Source organism: Pagrus major, chromosome 22 (assembly GCF_040436345.1).
Source record: "Pagrus major chromosome 22, Pma_NU_1.0".
NCBI lineage: Eukaryota > Metazoa > Chordata > Actinopteri > Spariformes > Sparidae > Pagrus > Pagrus major.
Window position 1 is genome coordinate 10,968,437 of NC_133236.1, and position 18,062 is coordinate 10,986,498.

General features: G+C 39.5%; 1 protein-coding gene and 1 long non-coding RNA gene across 5 annotated transcripts in view; one reads left to right on the forward strand and one right to left on the reverse strand.

Moving 5' to 3' along the window:
* The window catches only part of afdna (afadin, adherens junction formation factor a), a 113,618-nt gene that overhangs the window by 33,724 nt on the left and 61,832 nt on the right, over positions 1-18,062 (reverse strand). For all 4 annotated transcript variants that reach the window (XM_073492722.1, XM_073492721.1, XM_073492720.1 and 1 more), the window contains 7 exons: positions 17,321-17,466; positions 16,010-16,104; positions 14,995-15,260; positions 13,333-13,476; positions 13,017-13,215; positions 12,212-12,318; positions 8,168-8,248 (listed from right to left, as the gene is read on the reverse strand). In XM_073492722.1, coding sequence (XP_073348823.1) covers positions 8,168-8,248; positions 12,212-12,318; positions 13,017-13,215; positions 13,333-13,476; positions 14,995-15,260; positions 16,010-16,104; positions 17,321-17,466 — 1,038 coding nt within the window. The remainder of the gene's footprint in view (positions 1-8,167; positions 8,249-12,211; positions 12,319-13,016; positions 13,216-13,332; positions 13,477-14,994; positions 15,261-16,009; positions 16,105-17,320; positions 17,467-18,062) is intronic.
* On the forward strand, positions 3,814-5,403 carry LOC141017913 (uncharacterized). Its single transcript, XR_012180690.1, has 2 exons — positions 3,814-3,935; positions 5,078-5,403. It is a non-coding gene; the product is annotated as an uncharacterized lncRNA (long non-coding RNA).

Consider the following 18,062-nt stretch of genomic DNA (forward strand, 5'->3'; position numbering starts at 1 on the left):
GGACAAACTGTTTCCTGTGAGTGTGTATTATACTCTGTTTATTGAAATAAATCTATAAGAATTGATGGAAAACCTGAGAAGGCTTTAACGTTTGATTCACTGTGTTTTAATGGACAGCTCTTGTTCTTTAAGTGCCCTGACCCAACAAATCAAGCGCACTTTGCAGCTGCCAGGCCTCTATTAGAGGGGAACAGCCTGAAGGAGTCGGCTACTTTAAACATGCTCCCCACCAAAGCCTTGAAGGAAACTCAGAGTTTTAAAAACAGAAAGGCTCCATGACAGCGGTTACACTCAAGTTCTCTGTTAAATGCAAACTCTGTCATCCTGTCATCAGTATACACACACTGTCAGACCTTTGTGCTCTCTGATCAAATCTTGGTGACGCTTGAACTGTATTCGGATACAGGTTTGGTTTGGAAGGCAACGTGGCCATAATTCTGTCAATTTCCTGAGGTAAGCCTTACTGGCTGCACACTCAAAATCTCTCTCCAAGCACAAGCCTGAAAAAGAACCATTGAGTAAAACGGCTGCATAACTCTCTTGAAGCTCATCAGGAGCCATTTTGGGTTCAGTATCTTGCCCAAGGACTCCTCAGTGTGTAGCTTGGGGATCTGGGGATCAAACCACCAACCTTCCGAACGGTGGATGACCCGCTCTACATCCTGAGCCAAAGCCTGCTATTTTTTGGTTCCACCTAGGAACCAACATTTCAGGTTCCAAACCAATTTATTTTTGGTCAAAATGTTTTAAACGGTTCAAAATTAGGTGCACCAACTGGAACGAAACCCATTCCACGCTGGTTTCAACTGTGCATCAGTGTTATGTTTCTTGAAATTCTGTGATGTGTAGGGCTCCAATTTAAGATAATCTTCATTTCATTCAGAAAGTGAAGAAAAATGTCCATCAGTTTGACGTCTTCAAAAGCCTTGTTTTGTCAAATTGTCAATCAACAGTCCAAAATCCAAAGATATTTATTTTGAAATTCTATAAAATCCACATGTTCGAGATGCATTTTTGCTCCATAAATGAATCAAATGATTAACCGATAGTTCTAGAATAGTTGCAAATCAATCTCCTGTTGATAAACTCATCAATTAATCAACAATTTTGACATATTTTATAAATCAAATCATAATCGCAAATGAACTCTGAACAAGCGAGAAACGCTGTAGTCTTTCTGCAAAGTCCCTGGGACACATGTCATATAAATAAATGAACCAGAATTTTAAGTAAATGTAAATTATACAACGAGGCTTAGGGTGTTTCTCTCTGGACACCAGAGTCAGAGTGATGTGACATTTCTCTGCAGCTGACTCACACTGAGAAACATCTACAGCAGCACATAGAAATGAGAAGGAACGGCTGTCTGATACACCGCTGACAAAAACCACTGCTAATGCAGGCTGGAGACTCACCAAGATTACAGCTTACATTGTTAAAACAAGTCAACCTGCTTTCTGGAGCCTTTCTGAGGTTATAAACCACTTCTCCATGAGAGGCAGTTTGAAGCCGGTGATGTTCAAAGGCCACGCACACCCACACAGCTACCTTCAGTTATTTTAGCAGATTAGAGTTCTTCTCTCTGCATGTACAGACTGTGGTTAATTGACATCTTAATTCTTCTGTTTTAGTTTTGTTGCACCTGTTAGGACAGGACTCTTTTTGTGATTCTTTAGTTAATGCAATTTCATGACTTCAGCAAATTTTATGTGTAAAACTGCACCCAACTTAACCCTGAGAAGAGGTCTGATCAGCCAAAATAACTGACAACACCTCGTCTATCAAGTGATTAGTCGATCGTTATTTGCAGCCCTACTGCAGAAGATTTACTTTTACTCCTTTTCTTGCTGCGGCAAAACAAAAACAAATCCAAAATGGAGAAGGTTCATTGGTCCTTTAAAACATTACTGTTTTTACTTCTTACTTGTTCATTTCCTTTACTCTCATTTTATTGCCAATATCTGGTTTTCTTTTCTTTTGTAAAGCAATTTGTAACTTTTTTAACAAAGATGTGATATAAATAAAGTTTATTATTGTTATTATTATTTAAACAGACTGAGAATAGAAGATTGTTTTGTACACACAGATACAAGATGTTACATGTCAGTCAGTATGATAGTGGCTAGAATACTTTTACACCACTTCTTACTACTTGTTAATTTGTAAATGCTCATTTAAGCACAAATTAAAGTTATCCATCTCAACCGACTGCATGACATTGCAAGAAGCATTAATATCATGTTGCAAACAATATCATATGAACTGCCTTAGTAGAGAACATTTTTGGCTCCTTTTTCCATCAAATCTGAAAACAGTTAAACACAGTACTGCTTGTAAATGTGTGTATTCTTGCAAGGATTCTGCACAGCATGTTTACGCTCCATGCCAGTGAGTGTGCATGGAAATAGAAAGAGGGAACTATAATCTAGGAAAATACGATTTTTCCCACAGGTCAAAAATACACTTAGGGAGGTTTCCTCCATCTGTAAACCCATTTTCATCAGAAACCAACAAGTCTCTGAATCATAGAGAGACACAGAAGTTTAGATTCAGGGGATAAAGATAAATCCATTGTTAGCTAAGTGATTCCTTGACAAGCGGACCTCAAGGTCCCTCAACCGTTTCATCAGACATGAAGTATCAGTGTACTCTGATAACCTCAGACCACCAGAGATGATCTGTTTGCTTTTCATCATGACAAAGCAACTGGTGACATACTTTTGGACGATGTGGAAGCTGCTCCTAAAGACAGGAAATGGTTCAGCTACTAAGCACAGAAGAAGACAATGACATGCACCACTCTTTCCTGCAAGTATGTCTCAGTTTTTCTTTAAAAATCTTTGATTCCAACACAGGTATACAGTTATAATGAACCCCGAGATGTAGAAACTTGTAAACACCTCCTGCATAAAGCGTTACAGGAAAGTGAGTGCATGTGTGTGTGCGGTACATCCTCCCATTGTTTCAGCCCTCACAGGGGGTAACCCTCTCATACTATTGTTCCACTTGTAGTTCCATTCGCTCAGCTAACAAACAAACACACACACAATCAATACTTCAAACACGCTGTGGAAACAAACAGACCAAATGCAGCTTTTTGGGTTCGGACAGGATGAAAACTTCATTCATGTCTCTGTACTTCAAGCTCAAAACTCTGGCTCCTATTATGGCCATGATTGCATAAGCAACACAAAACTCCCTTTAAAATTTCAGGAATCTCACACAGCTGCACAAAACAAGTCAGAACAATTACTTTGGACCTTTACAAAACAATTAGGGTCTACTGGTAAATTCTCCACAACAATCTAACATCCACAAGGCAAAACTTTGTTTTAATAAAAGTTTATTTTCTTGTTTTAATTCACACAGTGCACTAATGTCCTCCTTTCCTCCTCCTGGTGCTATTGTGAAAGAACTGTTGTAATAATAATTTTAATCAATCAAGTACTATTTGGTGTTTTGAATATACTATAAATATCATATATACTCTAAGTGCTGCTCTATGAAGTGAGATAATTTCCCAGTAACCAAAGCAGACTAAGAAAAATAAAAGTTTTCTAAATGGAGTTTGGTATTAACTTAACTCTTGGATGAAACATTGTCATGTCACTCTGAAAGCTGGATTGCAACATACTGCAAATTTAACTTAGTTTTATTTAATCTGTACAGAGAATGTTCTGTTCTTTACGGTGACAGATAAATGAGTGAACACACCAACACAGGAGGAGGAGGAGGAGGAGGAGGAGGAGGAGGAGGAGAAGGAGGAGGAGGAGGATTGTTTCCCAGCTGTGCGGAGAGAAGTTGGGAGTTGAGGAACACATCGCCATGAACCACACACATGGGTTTGACTAATGGTATTTTTAAGGACCCAAATCTGGCAAAACACACATCAAACTCCTCCACAGAGAGATTCAAAGGACTTGGAACGATATGAGGTAATATATTAAGTCATGGGTGTTTGCATTGTTAATCTGATCTTATTATTATGAAAGGGGCAGGTGATAAAAGATTTTTTTCTTCTTTCTGCTTCTTTTTCATTCAAGCGAAAACTAAATATATGAGGAAATATTTAACATGATGTAACAGACCAATCACTCCAACAGTTGCTTGACGAACTGGTTTTACTCGTGTGGATTAAAATCGTCAAACACTATTTTCATTGAGTTTTTGTTCCTTAATTATGATCAACGTCATTCCAGATCAGATGTTAGCTAAAATGTTTATAACTAAGCCTCGAGTCTAAGAAAATAGAGTGAACACAAAAAAATACTATTTGTTCTAGGCATATTTTCAGTCTCACTAGATTTAATTCACATTAAAAAGGTGCAATATTTAAGAATTTTAGTTGAAAACATTAGAAAATTAACTAAAATTATCGACACAACAGGAAAAAAACAACAGTTTTGAAATCATGGTGTCTATGTTTTGTGTTGAAGAGATCTCTACTGTAGTGAGCATGCTAAAACATACAACACACAGTTTAAAATGGATCAATTCTACAGCAATGTGACAAAAAGCCTAGTTTACATCTGATTTTCCTTAAAAAGATGATTCCAGTAACATATAATGAAATGGCTTGACCTTACTGAGCACTTTGCCCAAAATGTACGTGTCTTTTTACCATCTGTATCTCATGTGTGTACCTTAGTTTAACCATTAGCAGAACAGCCCTGAAAGCAAATAAGTGGCCAACCAGGAGGCCATCACACTGCAGGGCACACGATAAATCCACACTGGTCAACTATCATTCACGACATGTGTTCAATATTCAACCTGCTGCTGATAACTTCACTGTGCACCCTCAAAGTGTGTGTTAGGAGTCACAGCGCTAAATAATCTGGTCTTTTGAGAAACGAGTGAACAGAACAAACAAACTTTTTATCTCGCTTGCCTGTGCACACACATTTCAAATCACTCTTCATATAAAGCTCATTCAAAAACAACACCAAAAAGAGCAGATGATCGACAAACTTGTGACAAGAAAATGCAAAATAATAAGACTTTCTTTGTCTTCAACACATTCAACTGTCCACACAATTATTAAAGCACTCTACCTGTTCTTTCCTGCCCACCACAGAGAACCACATGTTGCAGCCGCTTCCTCAGCGTTATCCAGACCAGTTCACACTGGGACGTCCAGACTGGAACACGCCAGGCTAAAATGCACACACCTCTTTTTATCCCAGAGAACGCTTCAACCTGCTAACATGCACTGACAAGTCCAAAACCTCCCAGTTACACCTGCAGGGAGTAATCCATCCAGCTGAACGTTTAAAATCACTATTTACGGCTGGAAATGTGGGACAAAAATGTAGTGTGAATTCTTATGTGTGTGGCAAAAAGGAACGCAGGTCATTTTAAAAAAGTTGTAATTAATAAAAACCTCCCATACAATTTTAAAAAGGCTGTTTAAATTCCAGTGTAAGTGATCAAAAAGAAGCTGTTCCCAAGTGCAGAAAAATTCCTCCACGAGTTCCTAATTGCAGCATGTTTGTTAAGAAACAGAGAATCCAGGCGGCCATCCAGAGGTGAAGTGTTGGCTGGGACGCCGGCTGGCCAGACTGAGGTGGAGCGCTGCTGCTGCTCCACCACCAGGCAAATAACACACATACAAACACACACACACTCACACCGAGTTATATAACAGGACAGAGCTCAGCCCAGTTTACCGAGAACTCAAGCAGCTGTTTGACAAAATTCTCTCTACCTGCCTTCCCATCCCACACATACACACACACTCCTCTCTACTCCTCATTCGTCCACATAGCTTTGAAAATAAACAGAGCGAGGAGGTTTCCTCACTTAGTTCTTCCTTCCCGCTCTTCCTCCACACACACACACACACACTCACACACACTCACACTCACACACACACACACACACACACACACACACACACACACACACACACACACACACACACACACACACACACACACAGGAAAGCTCTCGCCTTCGGCAGGAAACTCACTCTACTCTAAAGAAGGAGAGAAAGAGTCCTCATGTTTCACCAAGAGAGCAAATTCAAAGCTTACTTAATTCATCATCATCATTAAAAAAGTCACATTCAAAACGGGTTTAAAAACAATCATCTTTATCCAATAATAATAATACAATCAGTTGGACCCAAATCTATTCATTCATTGATGAAAAGCAGAAGTGTTGCACATCAAGGAAAAGAAGAGTGTTCATGATAAGCGAGGGTGAATTTGTTGATAGAGAGGCCTTATTCAAAATTACACAACCATCTGCCTTGTAAGTGCAGGGTTTCCCCCGAACAGGAAATTTGTGAGTCAAAGAGGATGTCCAACTGTGCTGCACTTTTCTTTACCATTTTAAAATCCAAGAAATACAAGACATCATGGTGTCTCTGAGGTGCATAACATAACATGTCCCTGCTCTGGGTTTGTTTTGAATAAAATATACCAGGTAGTCTGTATTAGCAGCTGGAGCTTTTGTGGTTGTTTTGGGAAGATACAGGGTAATTATGAATTATCTTTCATGATGTAATTAAACTGTTAAATGCTCAGGATGAGTAAGCTAATGATCAGCCTTTCATATAAAATTGGAGGGTGACGATGGAAATACTGTTTAAACAACTGGTGAATGTGTTGGACGATGACGGCTGAATTTATCAGGGTTTTATGTTTTTCTCTCACATGATGGACACTGTCTTTTTTTTAAATGTGAATGGATTTTGTTATGTTTTATGTATCTAATATAGAACTGTCGAGAAGGTTGAGAAATCAAGCAATTTGAAGTCACCTTGAGAATTTTTTCTGGATTTTATAGAAAAAAAATACTTGATTGAGAAAATAAATGACATATTAAAGGTGCATTAAGTAACTTTTCAGAAATAGTTTTGGTTATATAGTCCTATATACTTTAATTTCATTTCATAACCCTGTAAACAAGACGCAATGTGCACCTTTAATTGATGATGAAAGTAGTAATTGGTTGCCAAGGCCTATCTTGTATTAAATTTTATGACTTCTTAAATGTTTAGCTTGTTAGCCATTTCTGTACATCATAACAGACATCGATTTGGTTTTTAATGCCTTGAAAATTTAAATTTTTGCAGTTCTGTCTGTCTGTAGTCCATAAATCTGTGTCCAGCAATTCTGATTTTACCCAGCAGATGCCTCCACCGTTTACGTGTCAACTTCTTGGACACTAATAAGTACTAAGTCGTTTTCATCAATAAGTTGTGACTTCTGATTTAACAACACTTTTAGTGTCTTGGAATTTAAGAAGTAAAAGATGAAACAAAAAACAGCTTGCGCATCAGTCTGGTAAAGATATTGGATCCCAGTGTGCGAAATGTTCCTTTTTCGGTTCGTGTTTTGCTCACTTTCGACTCAGCACCTGCCCGTTTTGTAAACTCCTAATCTAATTGCATCTAAATCCTATTGATCTCTAATTCTTTGGGCCATTCAGTTAATCCACTACCATAAGCATAAAAAATTAGTTTGTTTTTTTTTGTTTTGTTTTTTACAGCAAAACCAGTTGGGTATGTTTGCCAAGTCTGCAGCCAACGTGGGCAGCTATGATATAATTTTTCCCTTTTGGCGACTCTGTGTACTTTTGTTTAACACTGTAACAAATTGGTGAGACGTATCATACATCAGAGGTGTGTGATCAAATAAACATGGACAGAGTGACCCACAGCCCCACCCTCCACACCCACTCCCCTCTAACAGCAAACTACAACGACCGCGTTTTTGTCCCGGAGTCATCCAGAGCTTTCTGTGCAGTGTCACTGTTTAGTCTCTGCGCTGCTGTCAGACTCAACAATGAAAGCAGTCTATTTAAAACAGCAGCCTTTACTGTCAGCACTGTGTCGCTCAGCCTCACACACACACGCACACACACACACACGCACGCACGCACGCACGCAGGCAGGCACGCACGCACATGCACACAAATCCAACAAACTCCGTCTCGACAGCTGAGATAAAAAACATGACAAGTTATTTTTGGATTTCCTGTCAAATTCGTGCCAATCCTTCCCTCGAAAATCTTTAAAAAATATATGACTTCTGCCTTGAAAGAGAAGTTTTCTTACTGAAAAAAACTTTCTTGAGAAGCTCAGAGAAATCTGAGATCTGCCACAGATTGGATTTAACTCCTCGCACACTCACACTTCCATCCAGGTGACATTTCCTACCTTGGCAGCCACGATGCTGAGGCCCATGCCATTGTGCTTCTTCAGGGTTACCGTGACAACCTCCGGCTCTTTCCTCATTGGCTGAAAAGAGAGATGGACAGGAAGAACAAACTGTGAGTGAGGATGAAACCTCTTCGATATGTCTTTGACAGCGAACGTCCTCTGGTGTGTTTCCCTCTGAGCGCCTCTGAGACTTTACGGAGGAAAACGAGACGCAGGAGTAAAAAGAGGGAGGGATGAGAAAAGGGAGGGAAGGAATGAAGGAGGAATAAAGGGGAAAGGGGAAGACCACAGAGGAACCTGTGGTCGCTGGAATCGAGTCAAGAATGAAAACCACATCATGGCTCCCACACACACACACACACACACACACATATATACATACAGAGAGCAGGCCTCATTTGAGCAGGGCTGGGTGACTGGGTGGGGAGACGGACAGAAACAAAGAAAGAGAGAGAGCTACCGAGGTTTCCCACAGCATGAAAAAATATTCTGACAAAAGGAAACTCCAAAATAAATAAGCTTGTGTCAGACTTAGACAAAAGTATGTCTGCACCGTAATGTGTATTTTTGTGCGTGTGCATCTGAGCTGAGTGTGTGTAGCTGTGTGTGGCTGGACTGGGCAGCAGTCTTTTGTAAATGCAGAGGGAGTGAGTTGATTATTCTGTAATGTGTAGGAACACCCAGAACCAAACAAAACGACCGCACAACAACTGCAATACAACTGTAATGACAACGCTACAGCTACATGACAAAGACATCTCAGCTCTAACTTTGACAACCAGAATACAAAAGTACAAATGTGCTAAACGTTGGCACCCAATGCTTGACCAGATTCTTCCAGTTTCTGTACGGTTGGTTTGATCAGATGCTCTCATTTTTAGATGTTTCTTCTGTATGCTATTTAGGCTGAATTCTTGTGTGGCTAGGCCCGCAACTAAGGATTAGTTGATCTATATTGGCCTATCACAGAAATATCGGTATATATGGTGTCCGATATTTGCCGATATGAAAACTTTGTTTTAGAGGTAATGCAGAAAAAGATGCTTGGGTTAACTAATAATTACTTCTCACACTTTTGACCTTTTTCTTTCTTTTCTTACTTTTAAACGAGTCTTCAAGTCTAAGTTTAAACTTCCATTTATACTTTAGGGAAATAAGTCAGTAGAAACATCTCTTGCTGAGATGTAGTTAAATGACATGTTCACATTTTTCAAGTCTATGTCAAAACAACATTAAAAGTGTCCATACTGGCCACAAAGAAATCTCTTCCTAAATCCATCTCTTTGTAAGTGATAGGGAGCAAAATTGAAGGTCCTACTGCAAACAATAACCGTCTTACTGTCCATATGGGAATTTCGGTACTGTTTTAGGAAACTTGAAAAAATGTGAACTTCTCCTTTAAGCTTTTGTTAAAGCTTTCTACAGGCCAACTTACGTAAGGCTATTACTGTATGGTAAAGCAGATTTATGCCTTCAGCGACATCTTATTTTTTGTTGCATTAAAGTAGATCTACTTACGGATTTGGACATTTTTAGACTTTTTTATGTCTGCAAGTCAGTTTTAACTCTGCAGGGGGGTGGTACAAGAAAAGACAACCACCATGAGCTGGTTAGATTAAAGAACTTAGTTCAAAGATCAAATCTTTGACATATCGTTTAGGTTAATATGACAACCTTTACGTTTATAGACATATGAAAATATAGTAAATGAGGGTTGTGTGTTTTGAAAAAAAATAACTAAAATAACACCAGCAAGTTGTCCAAATAGCAAATACATACATTTCCACCTCCCTCACTCAGTGTCAATAACCACCCAGCTTGAGGGGTTGTTTAAAAATGTATATAATTACAGGATTTAAACGGTAGTTAACCTAAATAGCTGTGAGAAAGCTGTCAGAGCCGTAACGACTGACAACTGTGTTTCTTCTCCAAAACTACATAGTGCCCCTTTAACATTATTATAGATGTGTTTGTATGTGCTCTTTTGTCTTGTGCCTTTTTAAAAAAAAGAAGAAAACATTACCCCATTTTGTGTGTCTGGAACTTTTTTCTTTGCTGTTGTATTAAAAGAGGTACTATACTTGTATTGTATTGACAGTTATAAATTCTGGCATTGTGCCAACTTTATTTTGATGATGATCTTGTGAAGTGTGTAAATTTAGATGCCAAGAAAAAAACAAATATGACCATGGTTGTTTCATTTCAAATATTAAAAGATTTTTGATTTACTAATGCACATAAACTAAACCATTGAAACCTGCAGAATGCTTCTATTTGAAGTATTTCATAAGTCAATAAGACTTCTCCAAAACTATCATATACCTCCTGCACAAACATGGCTGGGTGACGTTTAGCTAGAATGCCAACTTTCTTTTTGAAACAAAGAATGTGTTTAAGATAATTTCAGTAAATAATGCAAAAATTCTTAATGTTCTGTATGTGATATTAATCACGTGAAAAACATGTAAACCAACTCCATCACATCCACTGTGCTGAAGAGGAAACAGAGCAGAACTGTAGCTGCCAGACTTCAATCAGCTCCATGAGCCCCGCCCCCTCCAGCCTGCATGAACACACACCACTAATCAGAGTGTGTGTTTGTATATGTGTGTGTGAGTGTGTGAGTGTGTGTGGTCTCCCAGTATGAAGGCAGTGATTACAGTGACTTCAGAAGGGGCAATTTACTTTTCATAACAACAGTCACATACACACAGCAACACACACACACACACACACACACACAATTTAATCAACACCAATCACACTGCAGAAGTTAGTTAGTGAGCCTGGAGCAGTAAATGACAGACCTCTTTTCATTGCAATACACACACACACAAACACACACACACAGCCACTTCCTCTGTAATTGGTCTGTTTATCTCTGCTCTACTATTACATGACTGAAGCCTCGACATAATGCAGGCGTCTCTCTTACACACACACACACACACACACACACACACACACACACACACACACACACACACACACACACACACACACACACACACACACACACACACACACACACACACACACACACACACACACACAAATCAAAGCTTCTTCCAGGTTTAAACTTTTCTAAAAATAGTCAAACTATGTCAGCGGTGTCGTCACATCGTCACAGCTCAGCTTCTGTTCAGGAATTTTACCTTTTTTAGTTGTAAATTCACCTGAAAACTGATTCATGTTTTCTGGAGTTCCTGTACAATCTCCCTTAAACCCAGTAAATCCAGTATAATTTACACCTGAATTATCCAGTACACAGGGGAGACGAGCTCAGCCAGAAAAGGGTCAACAGGAGCAACTGAAAGGATCTTATATAATGTTGATGGAGACCATTAGTTTATGTAATCCATATTATACTGGCTACTTCAGGTAGTAACTTGGGCTATATTTTAAAACATTACCAGTACCTTTCTTCTTTAATATACTAGTAATGTGCTCGTCATTCTTATTGATATTTCTTGTTATATTGTTAATTTTTGTCTTAAATGCAACAATAAAAAAAAAAAAAAACGCTACCTCACTTCCAGGTTTCAGGCCTCATTTCTGTAGGATTTTATATAGAGGTATTCGTAGACCACCAGTTGTTTCCTTTCATCAATTCAAAGGTATTTTAATGCATTCATTAACAACATCAAACATCAATCCCAAACACAGTCGAATTAACTGTATTCAGATTTGGAATGTGAAGGTAAGTTTATCTTTATTCCTCAGCTGGGAACATTTTAGAGCAGTTTGAACATAACTTTGGCTAAAATGGTCGCAACAGACATCAATCAAAGATCTCATTGCAGCATGGAGGATAAAGCAAGGCGTGCCCTCAAGTTACTCTGCTGCGTTCAAAGACTCTGCGGCCTCTTTTGTGGCTCCAAGAATTTGTGTCCTTGTTCTCTGCTGTCTCATCTGTCAGATCTATTGTACACTTTAGTCTCCACAGCTTCTGTGAGTCAGCATTTCTTAACCTGCACACGCGCACACACACACACACACGGGTCTAGACAGTTAGAGTGTGTCTGTGTGTTAATGTCCTACCATCTCAGTATTGTCAGCAGCAGAGAAGTGGCTGTCACAGTCGGCTCCTTCAAAGTGGACGGTCCAGGTACCAGGCGAGCGGGGGTGGGGTACCAGCCTACAAAAACCTGGTGGAGCAAAAGCACACACAGTCACTTTACAGTACATTTTTACTGAGTCATAAATCTAAATTCTGTGCATAAAAACACAAACTTCTGAAGAAAGGGAGCTTCTCTTTCATTTCCCCTGAAATAATCATGTGGTAAACTAAACATTAAGTCTACAAACAACTCTTCACGTCCACTTTTTTGGAAATAAAAGTGGGAAATTTGTAAAGAACTAAATGCTGATGGAGCTCAGATGAGACAGAAGCTTCAGTCATGAAATCTTTATATATTTGCAACCATTTAGAAGTGCTAAGGAACCCCTCTGTTTTAAGACAAATACTGCTATCAATAATACTTTTACAACAAAAAGCTTAAAAATAATCACAATGAATCTGTTCCTTCCTTCCTTGCTAGTGTCAAACTCTGAATATAAACCATCCTGCACAGGAAAGATCAAACATCTAAGTTATGTGACAATTAGAAAACTATTTTTGAATGGAGGAACTCCAAACATTGTTAACTTGACCCCAAAAATAGTAAAAAACAAAAAACAGTCAATCATATTTTTATTAATATTAAGGATGAAAAGATACTGCACAGGCTCCAGGCTCACTAATTAAGCCACTAAATTGCATTTATAAAAATTAAAAAAAGCAAATTCCTTTTCAACATAATGTCTTGTAATTTCAAAATGTTGGTCTTGGTCCTGGTGTCTTTACCTCTCTGCAGCAGTGGCTCCAGGAAGTCCTGCAGGCCATTGGGGAGGCTGCGCACCACGTCGCAGGAGTAGCCGTCCTCAGGAAGGAGGAAGGGCAGCTGCAGGTCTGGATCCTCCTCCAGCTGGACCTCTCTGCCATCACTCCTCGCCAGCTCATCTGCTGTGTTCTCTGCCACTGCCACCACATGGTCTATCAGCTCCTGTACACACACAGCACGCGTCAGACGACATGGACAGGCTCACAGGCTATGTTAGAAATTAAGTTACAGATGTTAAATATTCTGTATTTTGTTTGTCTTTTTGTGCATTCGTCTTACAGGCGGGATGTAAGGCTCGTCCGGAGCACAATGGTAGTTGGTCATGAGTGCGTGGAGCTGCAGGGAGTTGAGCTTAAAGCAGGTGTTGTGAATGTTTTGCACATCCTGCATGGAGTATTTGTCCATGGTCAGCAGGGTGGTGGCCTGGAAGAGACACACAGAAAACGTGTCAATGAGCATCATATCTTGCATAGCTTATACATATTACATTTCTATCCTTGTATCCTGCCGTTATCCTGTATGCATTTAACTATATGTAGAGCTGCAACGATTCATTAGTTAATGGAAAGAAAATCAATTAATCATTTCAGTTATTTTTCAAGCAAAATTGTCAAACAATTGCTGGGTTCAGCTTTTTAGATGTAAAGATTTGCTGCTTTTGATGAAGAATCTTTAGGTTTTGGACAGTTGGTTCGACAAAAGAAGCAATTTGAAGACATCAATTTGACATTTTGCAGACCAAATGATGCATCATGAAAATAATAAGCAGATTCAGAAAGAAAACATCTAGGGCAGTGGTTACTCAAAGACTGGGCCACGGCCCACTAGTGCACTATGAAGGTACTGACTAAATAAATGAATAGATGTTTTTAAATTTCAGTTTTGTAATCAAGTTTAAAATGAACATGCAAAGGTGTTAAATCAGGCGTTATTCTTCACTTACTTTTAGAGAAATACCTCATCTGAGTCTCAAGCGTTTTGAGATTTTCTAATTTCAAATTGGGCTGCATGATTCTTAAGTTTGGGAATGGCTGATCGAGAGTGCTCAGGAAGGTCAAACTAAATGAGATGATGTGATGCTCTTTGGTCAGGAACAGTGAATTAAAAAAAATAGCAAAAAAAAATCCAAGGTACTCTTGTACTCACTGTTGTACTCACTGTTAATAAGGTTAAAAGCCTTTATTTAGATTACTTTTTCATACTGAAATTCTTGACGATGCATGTTAAAAACAAGCTGAGTAGCAACCCACACGTAGCGGCACAAACAGCCTTCTTCAGCAGATTACTCAATCAGTTGCAATCCTGCTTGTGTTACAGTACACACAAACCTTTGAACCCCTTTGATCCAACAAAGACTATTTGAAAACTGGTTTCTAAATGTTCTTTAACATGCGAGATATAGCTTGGTGAGAGCTCCTTATGTAATCAACAGGATCCCACATGATCACATTATTATCTGCCAAAGCAAGAACGAGACTTTTCTGCATTTCACACATAGACAGACTGTCTTCTTCTCACTGGTTTGAAAGGGCGAGGCTGTGTTATGTTTCCACGCATCATTTCCAATTTTACAATACACAAATCAGAATCTGATGACAGATGTTGGGCTGTTTGTTTATATTTCCAGGGAGACATCTGTATCAGTTAAATGTGATCAAACAACACTCACACAGTCCAGACGCAGAAGATGAGATGAGAATTTGAGTGTTAAATTAAGGATTTTTTCAGACTTTAACTGTGAATTGTGTAGTCACAAATATTGAATGCTACAAGGAAATAAAGTGAATACCACTTAGAGCACGTTTTCACGTGGTTTCTAAGGTTTCTGCTCAACAAACCCCACTGTATCTGCTTTTATATTGAGACAAAATCTAGATGTGACAACCTGTATACTGCTGGTGGGTTGTGTGGTCAATTTATTATTTCCCTCCATCCTCTTACCTGCACAATTCGACTGAGGTGGCAGTCGGCGGCGAGCTCAAGTCCCTGTTTCTCTGCCCAGGCCTCGATGTGGCTGAGCTGCTGTCGGAGGATGGCCCCCCAGTAGTGACAGCACAGGCCCGACTCCGTGTCCGTCACCAGCTTGTTGAAGAGCCACATGTTGATGAAGTGGAAGAGCTGCGAGAAGAGCTGGATAGTCAGAGCGGCATTGACCCGACACCGCCGCAGTAAGGACATCGCCCCAGTCAGAGTGTGCAGGACATCCTCTGCAAAGAGAAGGAGCAAGAGACACATGAGGTTCATGTGACATCCTCCTTCCTATGGCATTATTAATTTAAAGCAGCTAAAAGTGCACTTCTGGAAAAAAGACAGAAGCAACGATACTTTGGATCCAGGATTGGATATATGCTCATTGACAGGCTGAAAGAAAATCTGCCAACCATTAATTTCACTTTATGAGTGAACAAACAGACCTGCGAATAGAAAACTTAAGTGGCATTGTTATGTGTTACTGGCACAAGGTTTCTTCACATAATAAAATCATCTAAAACAGAGAGACCAATGCATGTGTCTTCACACCTGGGTTTTTGCCAGTTCACAAAGCAGGAAGCCAAATTTTAAACCATAAGTAACGCCGTTGACAAAGGTCTTAGTTTCACAGAGGTTTGGCCAGATAATACGCATTTAGCCTCAAATGAAGGTAATGGAAAGGACCGGTTTCACACCGTGAGGGCTGGGACCTCAAATTCAAAGGATCTTGAAATGATTACTTCAGTAGGATAGAACAAAAAGATCAGCCTTTTCTCAAATATTTTCTTATTTTATTCATTAGTCCACTAAAACATACCCAAATGCCAACATTTGAGGAGGAAAAATCACAGATACTGCATGTAGGACCTGACGAGGGTCGCAGGTGGACACAACATAATTTAAAGGGGTCAGAAACCAAAACGGGTGGGAACCACTGCTCTAGCTCGTCACTTGGACACTGCATGTGTTTGTGTTTATATCTTACCGATCTTGGGTCTCTGTGGATTATGCTCCTCGGGGTCGTCCAGGAAAGCAGGCATGTAGTTGTTCAGATCAGCCTGGAGACAGTGGACCAGGTACCTGCACCCAACCAATATAGCTTGTTACTGACAACAGACGTCACCATCAAACAACGGAGAAACTCTTGTATAAACTACTGTCTTTCAGGAAACTTAAAAGAATCTTTTTATCCTGTTTGATAACTTTTCAAAGTCTGTAAACTTTCTCCAGTAATCATCAGGACGCTTCAACCATGATAATGTTTCTGATATTCCCTTTCCATGTTGGAAAGGGGTTCCGTTCCAGTTCGGCAGCTGAGTTTTGTACCATTCTGAGCACTTTGACCAAAATAAATTGGTTTGGAGCCTGAAATTTTGGTTCCCAGCTGGAGCCACAAAAAAAAAATGTTTTCTTTGACTTGAAGTGTGAACCATAGTGTGTGTGTCATATTCTACAAGTTGGAAAGAGGACGGAGAAGTCAAATGAGAACTTGCTTGTTTTTTGGATAAAAACAGCTTGTGCTGACCGACCTTGAAGTTCAGCCCTTTGATCGATGTAACAGTATGAAAATTTCATATAGTGATGATTGCGACCAAAATTATCACGGTTGTCGATATTATTGTGATATTGTTTAAATGTGCTGGAAAATGTTCATAAAGTACAGATACACACACTGAAATCATTTCACCAAATTTTGTATTAAACACAAATAAAATAAGCAGCATCACTATGCACTTTTTGTAAACATTACATCCCTACTTGCTACTACTGTTTTTTTTTTCTGGTCTGCATTGTGCAACACCCTCCACTGATGACACAGCTGTGATTTTAATTTTTTCAACCCAAACTGGTGGAAACGTGGGCTGGTTTGCTGGATAGGTTAAAAGAATCCTGAATGGAACCAGTTCAAGAACCAGAGCCAACTAGTTTTAGTAAGATCAGAACAAATAAATTTGCAATTACAGCAAAGCATTGTTAGAATAAATGTACATATTTTTCTACGTCTGTCTGCAACTAGTCTAACTGTGTTAAAATGTATATGGTTGAAATGTTGGCGTGTTGAATAAAAGAGGAAGAAAAAAGATAAAAATGTGCAGGTTCTTTTTTTTGGTAAAACTACAGATGGGCTGGAAAACCCTTTTTGGTTCCAGTGTGTTTAATTACACGTATTTCCTCCCTTCCAAAGAGGTTGGGACAAATTCCCAGACTTTTCCTGTATGGATCTCTAAAACTTCCATGATATTCCAGATTCTAACACCAGCCCCACATCTCCTCACACAACCACACACAGACTGACTTGAAAGCCATCTGAACCAGATGAGCGAGGATGTCCTGGGCGTCCAGCGTGATTCGATTCAGGTCTCGGTCCTGCTTGATGAAGTTGAGTAGCTCTGAGGCGTTGGCCATCCAGAAAGCCAGCGCTCCTGCGATGTTCTTCTGCTTCTGTAACGTACCAACCACAACCACACACACAAAGAAGAGAAGACATAAGGAGGAACATGTTAGAGCAATGGGTTGAATGAGAGACTAGAGAGTTAAAAAGAAGGTAGGAGGAGGGGTTTCTGTTTGAGTGGCAGCCAGAAGGAGCAGTTGTTACTTCAGGGATAGACTCATGCCCCGCCCACCCCTCCCTCTGAGCCAGTGCCGAGAGAAGGAGTGGTCACTACTGTCTCATTCAAAGTGTCTTCATTTCTTGTTTTCCTCTCATCCTCAACAGTTTTACACAATGGGCAGAGAGACACTAATGACAACTCCTGTTTCTTCCCAGGCACACCTCCATTTACCAGGTCACCAGACACCAGCCTCCTCCACTAACTAGTGTTCTTTTTAGACTGTAGACTTACACTATGGACTGTGTGTATTCAAACTGCAAACAACAGGATCAACAAGTAACAAGTTTCTTTCTTGTGACAAATGTACTTATTTTAAGTCCCTTTGAACAAAAGCATCTGCTAAATGCCCTGAATGCCCCTAAATGACTCGAACTGAGTCATGGTAAAATTCATACAGGATAAAAAATGTATTTGTCTCTCATCACT